The sequence below is a fragment of the Lampris incognitus genome, unplaced genomic scaffold, assembly GCF_029633865.1.
Source record: "Lampris incognitus isolate fLamInc1 unplaced genomic scaffold, fLamInc1.hap2 H_5, whole genome shotgun sequence".
NCBI lineage: Eukaryota > Metazoa > Chordata > Actinopteri > Lampriformes > Lampridae > Lampris > Lampris incognitus.
The window spans coordinates 232733-253704 of record NW_026611080.1 but is presented as its reverse complement, the minus strand read 5'-3'; the positions used below and the strand labels follow the sequence as shown (position 1 = coordinate 253704).

At 44.5% G+C, this 20972-nt stretch overlaps 1 protein-coding gene across 1 annotated transcript; it reads right to left on the bottom strand.

The window, feature by feature from the left end:
* Nucleotides 1-807: 807 nt before the first annotated feature.
* On the bottom strand, nucleotides 808-20465 carry rbm10 (RNA binding motif protein 10). Its single transcript, XM_056301719.1, has 22 exons — nucleotides 19803-20465; nucleotides 19192-19696; nucleotides 18906-19082; nucleotides 18732-18801; nucleotides 17125-17198; nucleotides 16105-16191; nucleotides 15845-15905; nucleotides 14549-14707; nucleotides 14288-14448; nucleotides 13650-13747; nucleotides 13354-13441; nucleotides 8832-9036; nucleotides 8611-8720; nucleotides 8378-8477; nucleotides 6321-6412; nucleotides 6040-6225; nucleotides 5567-5749; nucleotides 5214-5270; nucleotides 2329-2523; nucleotides 2030-2077; nucleotides 1842-1900; nucleotides 808-1652 (listed from the first exon to the last, which is right to left on the bottom strand). The coding sequence occupies exons 1-22, from the start codon at nucleotides 19817-19819 to the stop codon at nucleotides 1562-1564; spliced, it is 2823 nt and encodes a 940-aa protein (XP_056157694.1). The 5' UTR covers nucleotides 19820-20465; the 3' UTR covers nucleotides 808-1561.
* Nucleotides 20466-20972: the final 507 nt, after the last annotated feature.

The window sequence follows — 20972 nt, the reverse complement described above, 5'->3', positions numbered from 1 at the left end:
CCAGACCACAAGCTCATTAGCTGCTCGACTACCTTAATTTCCTAGTTTGGTTTACGTCGAGTTGTGTGTTTCTGAGTGAGCAGGCTAACTAGAGTTTACTTACCAAGTTGGCAGACTTAACAAGTTTTACTCAAAGCGAACCCGTAGCGGCATCAGTTTACTGTTGTTACTATGGAGACGTCCCACGGCGCATGCGCGGTACGCAAGGTCTGGGCCCGAGTCGTCCGGCGTCGTTGAGTCGGGAAATCCTTAGTTTGCCTCCCCACTTCCGCGTTTCTACATGTTGCAAAATACAAATTACAATAAGCTTCTTTGTCTTTTCTTTTGACGAGAACAACTTTCTACGTGTATGTGAATGGTGCGATGCGATGGGAGTCCCCCCCCCCCCGTGCGCGTGTAGTCTGTCCTCCTGTCAGGCCCACGTGGTGATGCTGGTCACGTGTGGACACTGCTTGGCATCCTCATCATACTCTTCACACAGCTTGTGATTCCGTCATCCTCTTCGCACATCTGTCCATCTTGGGAGAGAGATCCCTCCTCCTTTGCTCTCTCTGAGATTTCTCCCTATTTTTTTTCTCCCTGTTAAATGTTTGTGTTTTTTTTTTCCTGTAGGGAGTTGTTCCTTATCCTTATCTGAGGAAGGGGGCTAAGGACAGGATGTTGTATTGCTGTAAAGCCCCCTAAGGTAAACCCCCCCGCTTCACCAAAAATTGACTTGACTTCTTCTTTTATACCAACAGCTTTGAAAGGAAGCTTTGAAATTCTCCACAGTAATGCAGAAATAGTGACTACTCCTCGCTGGTTTGCTCATCCAACACACTGGATCACTGAAATCAGTCCAGTAATGTTGTGGTTACTGTGTACATGTATTGTCATACATTAGATTGAAGTCTCACAATCACATTATACAACTAATTCGGGAATAAAAATATTTTTCCAGACAATTATGTAATTACACTGTGCATTCACACCTTTAAGATTATATTACAGAAAAGGAGACACTTTTCATCCACACACACACACACACACACACACGAGTGTTAGTGTGACCTCATCTAGTCCATAGGAAGCTGCAGTGTCTTAGCTCCCTCTATTAAGGAATTTAGGCATACAAAAGTGCTCGTTCTAAAATTTGTACACACAGTTCAGTGTCCAGATTAGTCATTCACTGAATGACAAGGTATACAGCAATAAAATCAAAACAATCAATGTTGCATAGACTGTAATAAGAAAATCTTTTCTGCTGTTATTTTGACCTACAGTGATCCTTCATTTCCAACAGATGCTTCTCCCGTCCACTTAAAGCTTGCTTATTGCACGCAAGCCATGAAGAAAGCAAGGGTTCAAAACAGCATTGTTCAAGGAGAAAGTTAAAAAGGTGCATTCTGTGCAATATTCCTGACACCCGCTGCTACAGGATCAGTTCATCTGATCATAGCCTCAAGGCTGAGGTAAATTCCATCAAAAGCAGAAGTCATCTATAGACATTAATGGTGGAGTGTTGTTTGCAGGGCCATGTCCCTGTCCTGTCCCAGAAAGTTGAGGTGTTCAAGGTGAAGGTTCACTCCACTTGCATGTTGCGCAACAATATCCCTTTTTTCACACACCCCTGCAGCATCCTGGCTCCAAGACTACTGCCAGTGACCCCATCGCTACAAGGGAGAAAAACAACACGTGAACACAGATACAAACTCACAAATATTTGAGGAGATGTGACAGCTGTCAACAGCCACATCAGCATTTCTGTTTAAGATTAGTCCTATCCAAAACACTTGGCTTAATTACAAAGTGTCAGACAAGCTGTTTGTGTGGAGTGTGGTTATTGTGAGGCTCAAACTTACATGGAGCTACACCTTCTCTTTGGATCTGGAGGTTCAAGTCTGTCTGCAGCTCTCAGTCGCTAAAAAGCAGAGAACAGTATCAAATAACTAAAATCAGCTACTTCTAAACTATGTTCTGTAATCACTGTATGTAATATTGTGTCTATACTATGTTAACCAGCCTAGGTTAGCCCTCAGACATGACTAACCTCTTTACTTGTGGCTTCTTGTTGGATCCTTCTTTGCTCCAGGTTTTGCTGAGTGCAGACAGATAAGAGATTTAGGTGTGAAGGTACATACGGTGGAATGTTATTGGACAGCATATTTAATATAAGTGGAAAGTGGTGAAAGAATGAAGCAATCAGTTAACAAAACATTCGCACAAATATTTGACATTATCACACCAGGAGGGACCATTAAATGTCCTTACCATTTAAGTACCTCATTCACATGATGTATAAGAAATACAAAACATGTACTGTTGAAGTAGATGGTCTGTCATCCTCACCTTATGTAGTTCAGAGAGCTGCTGGTGTCTGATGAGAGCCTCTTTGCTGGGAAATTGCCTCCTACACAGGAGGCAGGCCAGTTTAACCCAATCTGTCAATCTTCCCTCCTTCTCCTCTTTCTCTCCTCCCTCTTCGTCACTGTCAGTCTCTCCACTGTAGGCTGGAACCAGACCTTGCGGCTGAGGGGGAGAATGCTGCAGAACAGGAGGCAAGAGATAAGGGTATGAGATAAACAAATATTAGAGACAACACCAGTTCGCCAAGGATAAAGAACACTATGCATCATCTACTGCAACATGACAAATACAAATTGAAAGCAACTATCAGCACAGCCATTTGCATGGAAAACAGGGGAGGATTACCGAACGGGCCTACTGGGCCCAAGGGGCCCCTAAGCCAGAACCTCTACGTGAAGTGGCTGTTATCAACTTTGCATTTCTTGCTGCATAGTCAAAGGGCTTAGTCTGCAGACCAATCTTCACTTGTTGCAGGACAGGGTGGGATATTTGAGGTGCTACAAGTGCTGCCTGTTGAAGAATACTCTTTGAAATATTATGTATGCCACATTACCTACATTGATTGAATCATTATTCGTTATTTGTCACGCATCACTGGACTGTATGCTCATTTAAATATATTTTAGTGTTGGGCTTTAATTGGGACGAGATAATCCTTACATGAAAATTAAAAAAACCTATTTTGTACAGTTTATAGTGGTTCACCTCTTGCAAAAATCAGGGGATGCCCTATTTATTGCATATAAAATATTGTTAAGCTTATTATTGTCATTTTTCAAGAAAGAGAAGCTTGTGTGGGCTACAAATGTCCATTCCCATTAGATTAATGAGTACAGAAACTGGTCGATAGAGGGTGCTGTTAAAGTTTGTAAACTGGTCTGGAGATGATCACAGGTGAAGAAGTCACAATCTGTGCGTGATCTTCACAACAGCGCATGTTGGTTTATGTCGCGCTGCGGCTATTTCTGACTCTTCCCGTCAGTACCTGAGAAGCGGAGCGGTGATTCTCTCTACTCTGCAAGACTAAAAATGAACTGAGGACTAAGATGACGCAAAAACGCCTCAAGGCGCTTTCTGTCATCTAGGGATGGGTGCTGAAAACTGGTGCCACACTGATGCCAAATTATTAAAGACCGTAGTATTGATCAGCGCCGATGTTAACGGTTCTGCTATTGGTATTGGAGAAATTAAGAAAATACATTTCCTATTTATTTAGGCTACATAAACGTTATCGTGGACCTTTTATCTCACCAACTCCATTTCTAATTTGCAATACGATTAAGACGTTTGTCTACGATGCATTTTTGCTATTCCCAATCCAGGAGCTCTCTCTCGGAACCTGTTGTGTGAGCCGAGGGGCGGGGCCAGCTCTCTGACTCGCTCTCTCTCTCTCTCTCTCTCTCTCTCTCTCTCTCTCTCTCTCTCTCTCTCTCTCTCTCTCTCTCTCTCTCTCTCTCTCTCTCTCTCTCTCTCTCTCTCTCTCTCTCTCTCTCTCTCTCTCTCTCTCTCTCTCTCTCTCTCTCTCTCTCTCTCACACACACACACACACACACAGAGCCTGCGCTTAGTGACAATGGCGGAGAGAAAACTAAACGGTCAAAAGTGTGGTTACACTTCACTACAGTTGATGCTGACAACGCTCGTTGCTACTAAGTGCAACAAGTCTTTTGCATGTAAGGGCGGAAACACGAGCAATCTTTTGAAACATCGGGTCAAAGGGCATCAAATACAGGAGGAGAAATGCAGTCTGACTGCCTAGCTCGTAGCTCATCTCTCGTTACCCCATCGACCTCAGGTATGTTATGTACACTAGCAGCCTAGAGCCCACATGGAGTTAACTAAAGTATACAAACACTGGTTAATGATTAAAAGTAACTGTCCATCCAGACATGAGAAAATGAAGCAATGTTAATTGCTTCAGTTCTTCTTTCCATCGCCTTGCTCAGGGGCACAGACAGGAGTATTAACCCTAACATGCAGGTCTTTTTTGATGGTGGGAGGAAACCACAGCACCCGGAGGAAACCCACGCAGACATGGGGAGAAATGCAAACGCCGCACAGAAAGGACCTGGGACGGCCTGGGGTTCAAACCCAGGACCTACTTGCTGTGAGGCAACAGTGCTAACCATGCCACCCTTCCTGTATTTGCTATATGTGACACCATCGCTTGCTGTCAATTGTTTTTTAGGCTTTTTTTGTTTTGTTAATATTAGCGGTGGCTTAAACTTATCTCTTATTTGTGGTCGATAGCAGTATTTTGTTAATGTGCTTTTGGCTTTAACGGAGGGTACCTGTGCTGTAGATTCTGTGTTATTGAGATACAGGTCACTTTATTCCTTGTCATTGTGCTGTTGGCTTATATTGCACTTATGCCCGGTGCAAAGCACAGCACAAGTCTTTGTTAGCTTCAGATCAACGCATTTCTTATTTTCCCACCCAGCGCCCATGTTGTTTAAAGAGCAAATGTACTTGCGCCCATGGTCAGGCTCATTGTTGGCACACTGCTACCTTGAGGAAGCGGAAAGCAATTACAAAAAAACCTGGTCTTAACTTAATGGTGCAGTATTTGTGCTGTAAATCCTGTTGAGATGCAGTTGAATATATGTCTTATGATGTTGGTGTGAATTGCGTATGTGCACTGTAAATCCTGTTGAGGTACAGCTGAATTTAGTTATTGTGCTGTTGGCTGCAAGTCAGTGTACCTGCCCTGACTCATAATTCACCTATGATGGAAAGTATATTTATGGCATTGCTCTACCTTACATGGGGCTAAACCTTCTCTTTGTGTCTGGAGGTCAGATCTGTCTGCTAAAGCAAAGAGATAAACAGACGTGCAGCAGGTAAGAAATTCATACCACAGTCCTCACCTCAGCAGTGTGTCTTATCTGGTCCAGGAAAATTTGAGCCCTTTCAGACAGTGCTCCCTGTGGGATATAAATCCAGGTCAGTGGGCTTGTCAGGAATGGCAACAATAGAAAATGTGTAATGCTTTGGAGGGCAACAAGCAAAATAATCACAGTGGGGTCAGCACACGATGAGCTACAGAACAGTGTGGAGGTGGTATAAATTAAAACTCTTGTTAAAAAGACACAGGCTGTTTGGGGGTGCATCAGTGTGGGTCCTCTGGTTGAAGGATGAGCTCCTTACTCACTGCACACTGTGTTAAAGGTTTTGCAGGAGTCACGGCTGAAAATGTGTGTGTCTGTGTAGGGGATAGCACCTTTTTCTCCAGAACAGCATAGCCTGCGTCCGCACTAGCAGACTCTCGGCGGTCATGGCCGGGTGCCCTGGTGTGACCTGGAGGTACCGCTGTGGAGCTGACCGCTGGGGAGGAAGAGACGGAGCGCACGTTCTCCTTCTGTCTGTTCAGACTCTTCGCCCACCGCTCCATATCCTTCGCTATCTAATAATGCCAACACAGTAAAACTTCAGCAATTTCAACTGAATCCATAGGGACGCAGAGGGCTACAGAAGAGGTCTACACACCTGAAATGATTTCACTGACAATTAATTTAATTTAAAATAATGAAAGTGTGTTATTTAACATATATTAATTCTTGAACATTTGCCTGACAGTGACAGAAAATGACCACTTTCCAAAACACACATTAGAATTCAATGCGTAACTAATGTCTTAATACGTGTGCCTCTTTGGGTATTGGTATTTTAACTGGAGTGCAGTTTGTGGCTCACCTGCTGAGCAGTTTTGCTCTTGGGCTTGTCTTTCTTCTCCTTGCCTCCAGTGGTGACAGAGACAGAATCTGAGAGAGTGGCGTTGTCCGCCGTTACTTCAGCATTTGACTGAGCTGCTGCGGGTATGTAGGTCTGCTTGTCCCCATCCCAGTACATATACTGCTGGGTGTGGGAGTTGTAGTAGTACTGACAAGAACAAAACAAATTGTGAGAGAAGGCACACAAGGCACCCAGACATGGTTTATACATGAGTTTATTTGCTGCCAGCTCCAGAATATTACCTGTGAATTAGGATCATAATAGAGTCCTGTCAGCGGGTCATAATAGTAGCCTGAACTTTCATCATACTGGTATGTGGAAACATCTGGCACAGCTAGAAAAACAGACACAAGACATTTATTTTAGGGCCAGAGATAAATAAGTACAGCTTGCTTACTTGCTGGTAGTCCATCGAGTCCGATGATGACATCCCTCCTCGACGATTCTGTGCTGGGGCTGACTTCAATTTAGCACAGTTCAGTTGCTTTTTTATGTGTTTCTTGAGACGCTGTGGGGGCGCACTTTTATGTGGAGCTTGGTCATGACTAGGCGGTGATCCGTCCAGCATTCTGCACCTCTTAAGGCCCGGGTCAGCAAGACATCACTAGTGTCAGTAAATCTTGTTGTGATATAGTCAATCAGGTGCCAGTGTTTAGATCGTGAGTGCATCCAGGATGTTTTGTATTTGGTCTTCTGTTGAAACAGTGTGTTCATAATGGTGAGGTCATACTCTGCACAGAGTGTTAGCAGCCTCAGACCATTTGCATTAACCTGACCAACCCCTTGCCTACCCAGTACGCCACTCCATATATCATTTTTCTTTCCTACCCTAGCATTAAAGTCTCTCAGAAGAAGGATCTTATCCTTTTTTGGGATCTGATGAAGGGCCTCATCTAGTTGCTGGTAGAAGCTGTCCTTCACACCATTGTCAGATGATAGTGTTGGCGCATATACACTTAACAGAGTGGCATAGCGTGCCTTTGCTAGGGGGATACGGAGGGTCATTGGCCTCTCACTCAGTCCGGTGGGTGTTTCAGTGAGGCTGGGTAGAATGCTGTTCTTGAATGCCCGTCCAACACCATGCTGATGTTGTCCGCCAAGGGGATAGACTCTCCAGAAAAAGGTGTACCCTCCTCCTTCCTCTCTCAGGGAGCCTTCACCCAGGAGCCTGGTTTCGCTGAGAGCAGCGATGTCCATGTTGTAGCGTCTCAGTTCCTCAGCAATCAGTGTGGTCCTTCGATGTGGTCTGTTGCCATCATTATCAAGGAGCGTCCTAATATTCCATGTTGCCAATTTGAATGGGATCATTTTCTTGTTTTTACCGAAGCATGGAATTCCTGGTGGGCGTGGTAACCTACCCAGGGGGTTGCTTGAGTGGACAATTTTTAGGTCACCTTTTCTCGGGCCCTCCCCAATTGACCAGTGTGGTCCCTAAAGAGGGCTGCTCAGACACACGGGGGTCTGCCGAATGCAGCTGCCCCTCAATCCCAGCTGCTAGTGACCATATACCCCATGCCGCTGATGTGCAGGGCTCTGACTAGGAGCTCCCAGGCCAACCCTACCCTGCTCCCGTCGCCAGACATCCCAATGCCACCAGACTTCAACTGGATATAAGGCCGGATATTGTAAACCATGGTCAGAGGTGGAGACCTACTCAAGGAGGTTTTCAGAGTGCCACAGGAGGTGTGCAGTCCTCAGTAGCACTGTCTTTGCCATGACAGGTTGGTCCTGGTGGCAAGGGCTTATACCCAGGATGACTAGTCACCCATCATGACTGCAGGAGGCTGCCAGAAAGTGCAGACTGTCGAAGAACCTCCTAATATGTACCGCCAAACACGTTGCTCTTCTCTCGGGGTGTGCTCCCCTAGCCTTTGTCTCAATAGACTTCCCACAAGACAGCAGGGCAGTAGTTGGCCATGAACAGCCTCTGGGGACCACTGCAGCTCCGAGATCCCCCACCAAGTTTGCCTGAGGCTGCAAGGCACCCAGTTACCGTGTGTGGCCACGAGGAGGCCCAGCAGGGGTCTTGGCGAAGGAGAGGCTATGTACTGGTGGGGGAAGGCTTGCGCACTGAGCTGCTTCCTTGTTCACCACAAGGGCTAGCCAGCAGCAGCAAGCTGTAAGCAAGAGGTTAGAAAAGCAGGCGGTAAGCAAGCATGCATCTCTTTCCTGTAACTACTGCACTAGACACATCACATCACCCTGTGCAAAACACACACACACACACACACACACACACACAATAAGTACAGCACAAGTACAAATGCACACACGCATGCAGTCGGATGAAAAGCCTTACGGTACTGCTGGAGCTCGTGCTCAGTGCCGGGGGTGGCTGGCTGGGTTGGAGCAGCTGGCTGTGGTTTCCCAATGATCTCCACCTGCTGAGAGACAGGGACCTTGAGGAAGAGAGAGAAGAAAAAAAAATCGGTGTTATTTGGAGGAGGGGAGGGAGGTTGGAAGATAATATTATCCGAACAGTGAACAACAGCTGTGGCCTGATAGACACATCAGGATGACTAGTGGCTGTACCTGACTGGTTTGGGCGGTGGCGACTGTGGTGATGTGAGGAGTCTGTGCATGAGGGAGAGCCTGCTGGACCCCACCTAGACCAGATGTTGCAGCCTCAGAAGAGATCACCACTGTATGTATGTGCGCAAGCACACGCACACACACACACACATTAGTAAAATAGCCTCAACTTTCTCTACATTGATCACCATGTTAGAGTATGGATTCTTCCAGCTTCATACCTGGAGTTGCTCCCCCTGTGTATGCTCCCATCAGACCTGCTCCTGTACTGGGTAAGGTAGTACCTGCAGGCCCCACCTGGGCTTTGAAGGTTTCACTGTCAGGCGCTGAGTACTCTTGTCCTTCAAGGTTGTATGTTACTGCTGCCCCCTGCTGGTACACTGCCACATCTAACTCCTGACCGCCGGTTGAGTCATTTTGAGCCGTCTGAGAAAAACCAGAGAAAAGACGAGAAAGGACATAGAAAATAGATTGCAGCAAAAAAAAAAAAAGAAGTAAAAAAGTAAAATTAGGCACAGGTGAAAGAAAGACGGCAGAGAAGTTATCACTGATATCTCTCTCTCTCTCTCTCTCTCTCTCTCTCTCTATATATATAAACTTTGTTAAATGAAACACTCAATGGCAGGGATAGTGCTCAACAAATAAGGAGCAAAAATAATCCAGTTAGTCAAGTAATTTTCTATGAGACAGTTCAAGCCCGTTTCATGCTATAAGCAATCATCAGCTGTCAATGAAACAGGCTTGTACTGTCTCATAAAAAATTTACTTGACTAACTGACTGGATTATATATATATATATATATATATATATATATATATATATGGTGTTTTTTTTCCCGGAAACCGTCAATGGTGTTGATAAAAGTGTTCAACAAATGAGGAGCGGAATATTAAGATAGATGTAGGAAAAAAAAAACTTTAAGCCTGTTTCGTGCATCACGCACTCATCAGCTGGTGGACAAGAAAATGAGTTAGTCCATCTCGTGGAAAATTCTTACTAAGCGCAATGCATATTCAACTAACAGCATAAGATGTGACCTATGCATAGCAGAGAAATATTTTACTATTTGCAAGCCTGATATGTCCACCTTGAACAGTAGAAATTAATTGGCCACCCACTGTAACATAGAAAAAAATATCTGCTTTGCAATTACAAATAAGCCATTATCTTTATTATTCCACCCCCCCCCTTCCATTGGATGATGTACATGTGATGACCGTTATTGGATGTGGTATTTTTATGTTTTGCCTGTCTGCTCTTTCAGCTGTGCTCCAGACCCACTCCAATAGATGACGTACATAAAGTACCCTACTGGATGTTATTTTATTTTGTTATATTTTAAAAGTATGCTATTTCAACAGTGCCCCGGCCCTTTAAGCCTTTATTTTTTCAAAACGAGCCTCAGTCCCTCCCTCATTGGTTGTAATGTTCTTCATGTTACTTTTCAAATGTTTCCTGTCCTCCCATTGGTTGCTGTGCACCGTAACTAGGGGCGTGGTACGAGGCAACATAGCATTTATTCACTGGTTTTTTCCTTTGTTGTATAGCCAACTTGGCAGCTGATGAGCGCGAGACGCACAAAACAGGCTTGTACTGCTATGAATTAAAGTTTTTTTTCCCTACATCTAATTTTATATATGTATATATATAGATATTTCGTTTTTTTCCAAAACCATCAATGGTGTTATAAGTGCTCAACTAATGAGGAGCGGAATATCAACACAGATACAGGAAAAAAGATTTTTATACATTGCAGGGGGCGTGTGCGAACCTTCAACTGCTATGAATCAAAAACTTTTTTTCCTGTATCTGTATTGATATTCTACTCCTCATTAGTTGAGCACTTATAACGCCATTGACGGTTTCGGGAAAAAAATGCTATATATATATATATATATATATATATATACACACAGCTAAGGTCAAAATTATTAGCCCCCGTTATGAAATCAAACAAAACCCTTAACTTTTCCATGGAAATGACCATAACCAAAAGTGTTTATAGTTTAATTGCTTCCAAAAGAACAAAGACAAAATCTCCACTAAGCTTGATTAAGATATTTTACTGATGTGCTGAATTGAAACAAGAAAAAACAAAAATGACAAGGCCAAACTTATTAGCCCTCTGACAATTAATAGTCAATAGTGTAACCTTTCTGACTCACAACTGACGACAACCTCTTATGGTGGTTCCTAACTAGGTTGGCACATCATGTCTCTTGAGGGATCTTAGCCCATTCTTCCATGGCAAACTGTTCCAGCCCATCCAAATTGTGTGGTTTTCCAGCATGGACATTAACAATTGAGCTCCCGCCAGATTCTCAATAGGATTGAGATCTGGGCTCTGAGAGGGCCATTCCAGGACCTCGATTTTGGTGTCCTTCAAAAAGTTTTGGACCAACCTAGATGTATGCTTCAGGTCACTGTCTTGCTGGAAGACCCAGCAGTGACCTAAAGCTAGACTGGCAGCAGATTTCTTTCCATTATCCTTCAAAATGTCAACATAACCTTCTTTCTTCATGATCCCATGCACCCGAACAAGGTTCCCTGTGCCTGAAGCAGCAAAACAGCCCCACAGCATTATGCTCCCACCACCATGTTTAACTGTGGCAACTGTGTTTTTAGGGTTGAAGGCCTCTCCCTTCCTTTGCCAAACAAAAGCAACATCCATGTGCCCAAACAGCTCAAGTTTACTCTCATCAGACCAAAGGACAGACTTCCAAAACTCATGCCCATGTTTCAGATGTTCACGGGCAAACTTCAGTCTGGCTTTGATGTTCCGCTGTGTGAACAATAAAGTTTTTCTTGGACGATGACCTCGAAGCCCACCACGATGAAGAGCCTTCACAACAGAAACATCAAGTCCAGAAGAGGCCAGTTCAGCAACAATCATCTCGGCAGAGATCTGGGGATTGTTGTTGACATCTCTGACTAGTTTCCTCTCCAAAGTTTTTGAAATCTTGCACTTTCGACCATGCCCAGGTTTGTTTCTAACACAATTTGTCTCCTTGTGCTTTGCAATGACGCAGAACAGTACAGCTGTTCTAGACACTGTGAAATGTTTGGAAATGGCAGTATAGCCTTCCCCCTTAAGATGAGCATCCACTGTCTTCTTTCTGAGTTCCAGACTGATTTCTGTACTTTTTGGTATGATGAAATTACTTCTTACCAAGAATTTAAGAGTAGTCCCTCCCAATCAAGTGTTCAAGTGCCACGAGCCCTGTTCATTGGAGTCCCTTAAGTAAAGTTCAATGCTGATTGGTTGCTCAGGTGTTTTGAAAGCAAAAAAAATCACATGGGGTCTAATAATTTTGAACAGCTCAATTTTCACTACATTTGGTATAAAGCAAACCTGAAGATTTATTTTACATTTCAAAATGTACCAAATAGGGGCCTTAACATTGATGAATGTTTTAATATGTAAAGTTTTATGAATGATGCAAACATTGGGCAGAATTTTAGGGAAATGTTCCATAGTTCCTTGGGGGCTAATAATTTTGACCTTAACTGTATATATAGCGGGGGGGGGGTTCTTTTCGGAAACCGCCAATGGTGTTGATAAAAGTGCTCAACAAATGAGGAGAATATATATATATACACACACACACACACACACACACACACACACAAATATATATATATAAAATTTTGTTAAAAGAAACATTCAATGGTAGGGAAAGTGCTCAACAAATAAGGAGCAAAATAATAACATCTTGACTCACTGGATTATATATATAAATAATGGACCATGCTTGTTGATATATTTTGTTCTTATTTCTATTTCTTATCTTTTATTTCTATTTGTTTGTGTTCCTATTTTCTCATCTTGTATCTTGTTAGTTTTTAGTCATTAGAGCATGAGTGTCTGTAATAGAACCTCAATTTCCCGTCAGGGATGAATAAAGTATTCTGATATATATATATATATATATATATATATATATATATATATATATATATATATATATACATACACACACACACACACACACACACACACACACACACACACATATGTATATACATCAGTTCGGGGTATCTTCCTGCCTTCCACTCAAGGCATGCTAGGATAGACTCCAGCAACCTAGACACTTGAGTGGATTAAGCATGTGTGTTTCGATATAGCGTTTTTTTCCGAAACCGTCAATGGTGTTATTAGTGCTCAACTAATGAGGAGTGGAATATCAACACGGATACAGGAAAATAAGTTTTAATACATTGCAGTACAGGCCTGTTTCGTACATCGTGCACTCATCAGCTGCTAATGAGTGATGCTGGGCAACATAAACTGTATGATTCTTTGTTTAACCACATTAGCAGCTGATGAGTGCATGACGCATGAAACAGGCCTGTACTGCAATGTATTAAAGCTTTTTTTTTCCTGTATCTGTGTTGACATATATATATGTCCACAGGATGTTGTATTGAAACCTTCAATGTAGAAAAAAAGAGCTCAACAATTCAGGAGCAAAGATACTTGATAGCTCAAAGTTGTTAAATGGCAGAACAAGCCTGTTTCGTGTTCAGTGCACTCATTAGCTGCTTTTTAAAAAAAAAAATTATTCCTGTCATCTCTGAGATGACAGGAATAAAACAAATTAAAAAAAGGCATCTGATGAGTGCACTGAGCACGAAAACAGGCTTGTTCTGCTATGTATTAAAAGTTTTTTTCCTGCATCTGTATTGATATATATACATTTGTCTGTTTTCTGATGCATTAACACATTGTTACAACAGATTACCTGTGTGACAGCCCACTGGGCAGCAGCTATGGCTGTGCTCGCCACTGTAGCAGCACTCACTCTACTGCCATCAGTCAGAAACACGTCTCTGTAAAAAAAAAAAAAGTCAAAGTTAACAAAAGAAAATAACTGTATACAAGCTTTACTCTGGGGATGTGCATTTCAAAAACATTTCAAAGCTTTTTTGAGGGCTTATCTCATAACACACACTGCTGGTGGGGCTAATCATCTCATCTCATGTAATTTCATTAATTCAGTTTTCCTGGCAGCCTGGTTTTAGGCGTGTCATCGTTTACCGTTTAGATCCCTTGGCGAACTCCACGGCGATGGCCTTCCCATCAATAGAGAGTGCTGGCTGGAGAGCCTGGAGAATCTGGAGCAGCTGAGATGCCTCCTGGAGATGAACACACACACACACAAAGTCAGTGAGTAAATGCTGGTTCGTCTTCGAGGGTCCAAACTAATTCAACTTTCTGATCCCCACGGAGGAAAACTGATCATGGGCAATATAAACAAAAAAAATGACAATACTCTGGGCCATTTGAAAAGCAAACTTCTTTGATATGTCAGTAAAAGGATAGGTTCACTTAGCCTTCCATTTTTGAGAAGATAGTTTTTGAAGGGTTAAGCAACTGCCCGGACTGTTTTGAAAACCAGTGAGATTATTCGGCAAAGTGCTCAGTTTCTCAATACTGAAGCCAGCAGTGAAGTTTTTGCCTTGACAAGTCTAAATGATGTCTAAAAACATTTTAAACAGGTCTGAATTTACAAAAAGTGAATCTGTTCTTTCACATCCTAGATTAGTCAAAATCTTCAATAATCAACGATGTCCACGTATGTGTGTCAACTAAGCAAATATCAGCCATCCGTGTCCTGATTTATCTGCCTGGCCAGAACAGGTCTCTGTGTGCATTCGTCTCATTGCATTTCTCACCACTATAGTGGAGAGCTGCAGAAATGCAAAGCCCCTGTTGAGGTGGGTATGCTTGTCCTTGATAAGGCGAACGTTGGAGGTGGAAAGAGTGGCGTATGAGGCCAACGCAGACAGGATGGCCTCCACTGACGTGTGGGGGCCAAGGTTCCTCAGGATCAGCGCTGGTGTATGAGAACAAACACAATTTGTAAAAAAAAAAAAAAAGATTCTCAAGATATAAAGAGATGACAGGAATAAAACAATGTCAGAGAAGGGATTTACTGTCATTGGCCACATCAGCCTGCTGTGTAGTCTGCCCTGCACAGAGAGCAAGACCAGAGGAATGGTATGGAGCCGGCAAGGGAAGCAAGCCTTGGACCACCTCCTTGTTGAGCCCCACAGGCAATTCCTTCTGCAGTTGGGGCAACTTCAGTTCTGCTTCTGAGGAAGTATAAAATGCCATTTTGTAATTGTGGTGTCTACTGTCAGCAAGGTGGGTAACCAAGTATTAGTCAGATAATTGGCTGATTATCTTCGCCAGGCGGTAGCTTGGAGGGGATTATGCGTTTTGTTATGTGTGTGTGGGTTTGTGTGCATGCATGTTGTCTGTCCGCGGCTAATCTCGCAAACTACTGGACCGATAAGCCTGAAACTTTTTTGAGCAGTTATGAGTGTATGATGACAAACCTCTCATGGTTGCGGTGATTCAAAACCTTCGGAGAATGTTTGTTATTATTATCGCCGCTCCCTCTCCTCGTTCACTCCAGCTCGCTCGACCATCACTACTTTCCACTGCTGCCCACTCGGAATCAACCGTGCGCATGCACAACTCACATCTACGGTTGAGTCAGATCGGGTATGATTGTGCCAAAACCAAAAAATTATGTGTCTGGGTATGAGTCTTGAAATAAACAAGAAGTGGATCGTATTTTGCAAGCCAGCAAATCCTTCACTGCTGATCTCAGCACAGGAGAACTGGAGGAACATTGATGAGCCAAAAATAATTTGCCTTATTCACCATGCCCCCACATGGAAGTGCCACAGTCGCCAATGTTAAAATTCTGCTATAAACATACAATTTTAAGAGTAGGAGCTGGAAATCATCTCAGTAGTTAAAATAAAAAAAAAATCCTATGGCTTAGCTATATTTTCTTATCGTCGTTTTATGAATTAAAGTCAATCAGCAGAGCGGCCATTCGCCGATTCATTTTTTGTCATGAAAACCGTGACGGTTAAACATGTTTGAGGTCTTTTAATAAGGGCTTTGAAATTATGATAGCCTGACCTCTGTCATTTCATGTTAGACTTGGTCGCTTTCGCGCGAGGGTCTGTGCATGCACAGACTGACAGGAAAAACATTTTCATCAGGTAGATTTTTAGCTTGAGCGCTGCATATCAAAAACCTTTTCCCCCGTATTTCCTGTTCAGTTGACTTGGGTGCAGCACAAAAGTCTTACAATGGCAGGAAAACAACTGGGTTTTTTTCTCTCTGTGTGTGCATGTACGGAGAGGGGGAGATATGTACGCCTGGCGGAGATCTGCACTCTACTGGGTGCACTCCTCTAGTTTAAAACATACCTGATTTGGGCACGCTGCACTTGAAACACTTCTCTCTCCTTTTGAAGTTCTGCACGCCACACTGTTGGGAATTCCAAAAGGGATTTAGTCTGTGGATGAGCCACTGCCGTTACAGCATCCGTGCATGTCACACAAATTGTTTTGAAAACACACACACACACACACACACACACACACACACACACACACACACACACACACACACACACACACACACACACACACACACACACACACACACACACACACACACACAATACCTTGTTGCAGAGCCAGTCTTCGTTGGCACGTGGCTTGGGATCGCTGTAGTGCATGGACACTCTCTGTCCCAGAATCGACAGCACTCTCTGAAAGGAAAAGAAAGACATGGAGGGGGAAAGAAAGAATGATTATCAGCGATAATTAGGCCACATATGCCAGAGAGATGCCTCATCTCACAAGAGATAAGAGAGAATGAAAAGGATGAGGGGGAGAGAGAGAGCGAGAGAGTATAGAAGTGAGGTTGAAAGAAAGAGGACAAGAGAGAATTGCAACCTTCAGCTTTAGGGAAACTGGGACGGACTGAGATGGTGTGTGTGTGTGTGTGTGTGTGTGTGGTGCATGGGTTGCCAGTTTTGTATGGATAGAATGTGCTTTGTTCAATCGTGTCAACCCCCCCCTTAAGGGAAAACCTTTCACCGCTTTACACTCTTACCCTCACAGCCCTACTGTCAAACCACCTTCACCCCACAAATAACCAGCAACTCTCACGGACGTAATGGTGGATGCTCCAGATAGGAAAGGTGCAGAAACAATGAAAATAAGTTTCTAGATTGGCTCTGGCCTGTCTGAAAGCTGATTCAGCATAAAATACACCATGTCATAAGTCATGTTCTTGCTGTCACACTAGCTCAGATGTGGCACAGTGTTCTTTAGGAGTGTGTGTGAAGGAACTAGAGGGGGGGAGAGAAGAAAAGGGGAGAGAAGGGTCACTTAAGAAAGAGTGTTCCTCTTTTAAAAAGAGCGAGGAACCAATTGTGGCTGGGAGGGTCCAATTGTGTGAGCTCTGCAGACAGACCCCAGACAGGCATCAGCACAACATTATGTGAGTATGCCTGCTTCCTGCCTGCTTTGAAAAATACAGTTTTCACTCTGTATGCATGTGTTATACTGAATCACTCAAGGTTCACATGGCGGAGCAAGACGTGATTATACGTTTGAGCTGGGATGAATTAATGGTCAGTGTATGTATGCACATGTATGTGTATATGTGCATGTGTGTCTGTGTAGGAGAGTGTGACCTGGTTGGTCTCCATCCAGCGGCTGGCCTCCTGTATGAGATTAAACTCGACGAAGGCGAATCCTCGGCTCTGACCTGGACACCGCCCAGCGCCATGGTAACCGAACAACAACAACAACATAACAACAACGCAGTGAGGGGTTAGTGCTTCATGTACAGAGAGAGAGAGACCCTGTATCGGCACTAGTTAAATGTGCAATTGCTTCCTCTCTCCCTTGGAAAGAACACACGTAAGAGTCAAATGCAATGTTGACATTCAACCCCAGTGTGTCGCGCCAAGGGTGGGAGGTTGCAATGTGAAAGTATTTCAACAGGGTCAAGGAAAGAGGGAGAGACAACGGAGAATTCTACCCACTCATCAGTTCGAGTCTGAGCTCTTAGCTTTGAAAAATGAAGCGCCGAAGCATTGAGTGAAATACAAAAAGAAAAAAGAAAAAAAAAAGACACGGACATACACATGCACTCTCTTTCTCTCTCACTCTTTCTCTCTCTCTCTCTCTCTCTCGCTCTCTCTCTCCCTCTCACACACACACACACACCGCCTCTATTCAAAATCGCAGTGCTATATGAAGTATGTAGCACAGTGGAAGGTGTGTGTGTGTGTGTGTGTGTTAAAGACAGGTGACAGTAATCATGCAACCCTATGTCACACAGACAACACATTTTACAATACTCTAATTCATACAGGTGATATGATTTTTGCCGAAAACTGTTTCTACAGTGTCACACAGGGGATGATAATGGTATTACAAAATATCACTGCGGTAAACGGAGAGGTAGACAGAAAGAGCCAGCAGAGTGGGGACTGTAAGTGTGGCTGACGGAGACAGGCACAGCTTACAGGCAACCAGTGAGTTAGCGAGAAAGAGGGGTGACAGATTGACCTTATGGAAAACTTTCAGAAAGCCAGTAGTTTGTTTCAGCATCGGAGGGATGTGGAAATTCATCACATTACTGAGACACTCCTATCCTAGCCGGTGAGTGCAGAGGGAGTGAATGTGCACAACCACAATGACAAACAAGGTCTGCTACCACTGGTCATTGTTAACTGACACAGTTAGTCTGAGCATAGATTGTCTGACAAAACACAACTCGTGTCAACGTGAAAGAAGTGGATGCATGAAAGGAGTAAGGGGATGAGAAGTGGGAAAAGGAGAAATGAAAGCCATGGAGAGAAGACCTCTTTCCTGTGGTAGCCTACGGCTGTATCCATGCATTTCTGTTCATGTTAAGGGCTATTTTAGCTTTGCTGTGTGCATGGATATTTTGTTGTTCTGCAAATACAAGCAAGGTTATAGCAACAGCCAGGCGGACCCAAAGAGTCAAGGCAGGAGTGTACAGAGAGGCCCAAGTATACACACAGTTTCTTTACTAGTTATCACTTCGACTGTCAGAATATGGAGGAAGGCAGGATGACTGCCAGAAAAGAGAACGTTTGCTTATAAGTAATAAAAAAAGAAAAGAGAGAGAGCCAACAGAGAAGAGAAAGAAATCAGTGGAAGCGATAGACATTAACGAGTCTGGTAGTGAAGGTGAAGTGTGGAAGGGGCGTGCGTGTGTACATGTGTGGGGAGGTTGTAAAAGGGCAAACTAAGGACAAGTTCTCACCTGAAGACTTGTTCCTCATGAGGCGCACTTCTCTTGGCTGGATCCCCTGTTCCTGAAGCTGGGCGCGGATCTAAGGACATTAAACATCAGTCTGACAAGTCAGTCCCATGCATCTTGTACAGGGGAACAAAGTAGAAATGTGGTTCAAAGACACACATACATACACACACACACCTCATTAGCAGTAACGCTGGGTGGCAGCATGCGCAGCATGATGATATTGCTGGGCCTCTGGTTATGATCCAAGTCTGCTCGGTAGTCCTGATCCCTCTGATCCAACTCCTCCAGGGACAGGTCTGGGCTCGGGCCCGCACCCCCACTGATCCTCTCCTCTGGTCCCCCAGCTAAACTCTTAACACCACAGGATGGAACAACACAGACAATCACGCACTTGCAAATACTAAATACAAAATAATGCATCTAGTCCTTTCAAAAAGAGGGCAGGTTTTCTTCAGCTTACCCTCCTTTTTCCTGGCCCACGGGAAAACCTCTCATCCTCTCTGTGTCTTGCTGGGCTGTAGTCCAAATGTTCAGAGGGAATGCCGCCTTCACGACCCCAGTCAATCTCTCTACCCCCCAAGTGAGGGGCACTGTTCTCAGAGCTGCCTCTCCCAACTTGCCCCCGACCCCTTCCTTGTGGACCACACCTAAACTGCTCAAAGTCCCTCCTGGATCCCTCCTCCTCTCTGTGGTGCCGGGGGAAAGCTAGATCTGTCTGGGGCTGGGAGCGAGGTGGGCATGGGAGCCCTTTGCCCTTGCCCCCAACTTCTCCTCGCCCCTCCCCTCTCTGGTGAAAACCAAGGCGTTCTTGACCCGGGGAGGCATCACGGACGTTCACTTGATGCTCATCGTGGAGGTACTGCCTGTCATCATCCTCTTGGCCATAACCCCGGTAGTCCATGTCCCTAAAGTTGTGGTCATTGGAAACACTGCCGTAGCGACCCATGCGGTCACCACGTCCACACCTAGAAACAATGAAATAAAACGTAAGGAGTTGATCTGACCCCCCCCCCCAAAAAAAATACCCAGCAACATATTTGGGAAAAGGGGCGTTTGTTGCTGCAAACCTACCGTCTCTCAAAGTCCATGTTGGCCCAAATGACTTTTTGGGGGGTCTTATCTCTTGTCTTTCTTTCTCGCGGTCACGGCTTAAGATAACCCCCAGAAAAAAATCACCAGTCTTCTTTCAATTACATGACAAGCCAACAGTACCCGACGCACCTTTGCAGGGGCACAAAAAAAAAGTAATAAAAAAATCCAAGAAATCGCTGAGAAAACCAACGCCTCTTAGGTGTCTTGGTATATATTCCCATTGGTCGCAGTGGCAGGTGTGGTGCGTATGCAAAGCATTCGGGGGGGGGGAGGGGGAGAGGGAGAGTGGGGGAGTAACGTCAGCTGATATCGTACCACATCGACTTAATCGCCCCGACAATGATGTGCGGCGGTCATCTCTGCGCTCGTGCTAGCGAGCAAGCTAACGTGCGTTAGCTTAGCCTAGCTTAGCTTAGCTAGCTCGACCACAGCGTTTGTAGGAGCTGGCTGGTTCGCGTTGGTTTTGCACGAGACGAGCGGCAAAACGTCGGACGCTGCGCCCTCGAAGCCGGCGGCTACGCTGGCGTTTGAAACCGAGCGCGGAACAAACTCACCGGCGTCGTCAGTAACCCAACAGCGGCAACCGAGACGTCGCGCAGAGGCTGGACCGAGAGGCAGACTCGCATTTCGGAGGCGACTGTGTAAAATGGCTACAGCCAGTCCGGCTTCGCGGCCAGAGGCGGGACTACCGTTTGATCCGGCTATCTGATTGGCGCCGGCGGCTCGACGACGCTTGTGCGACGACGCCGATTGGACAATCGGAGGGTCGGACAAAACGGGTCAACCCCTGCATTTCCGTACGTAACGAGTGGTTAGTGAAGTGCGTTCCTACACAGGCAGGCGATCCTAACGTGAACCCGACTAACTGAACTGGTGTATTATACCGCATCGGATCAAACGCTCAGGTGGTTTGGGTGCTGCTAATGTCCAATTATGGTAACTATAGCATACTGAATGCTATTATACACATGCATGTCAGGTGGTTGGTATCCTTTTGCTGCATGTACAAAGACACAGTGTGGTGACTGTGCAGTGAAAGATGCATGTACAACAGAAAACCCTAACACCAGCTTTATTTGAAGGAGAAAAAAAAAATAACAGCCTCCAGAAATCCCAAGATGTCACAGTACAAAAAAAAATAGCAGACCC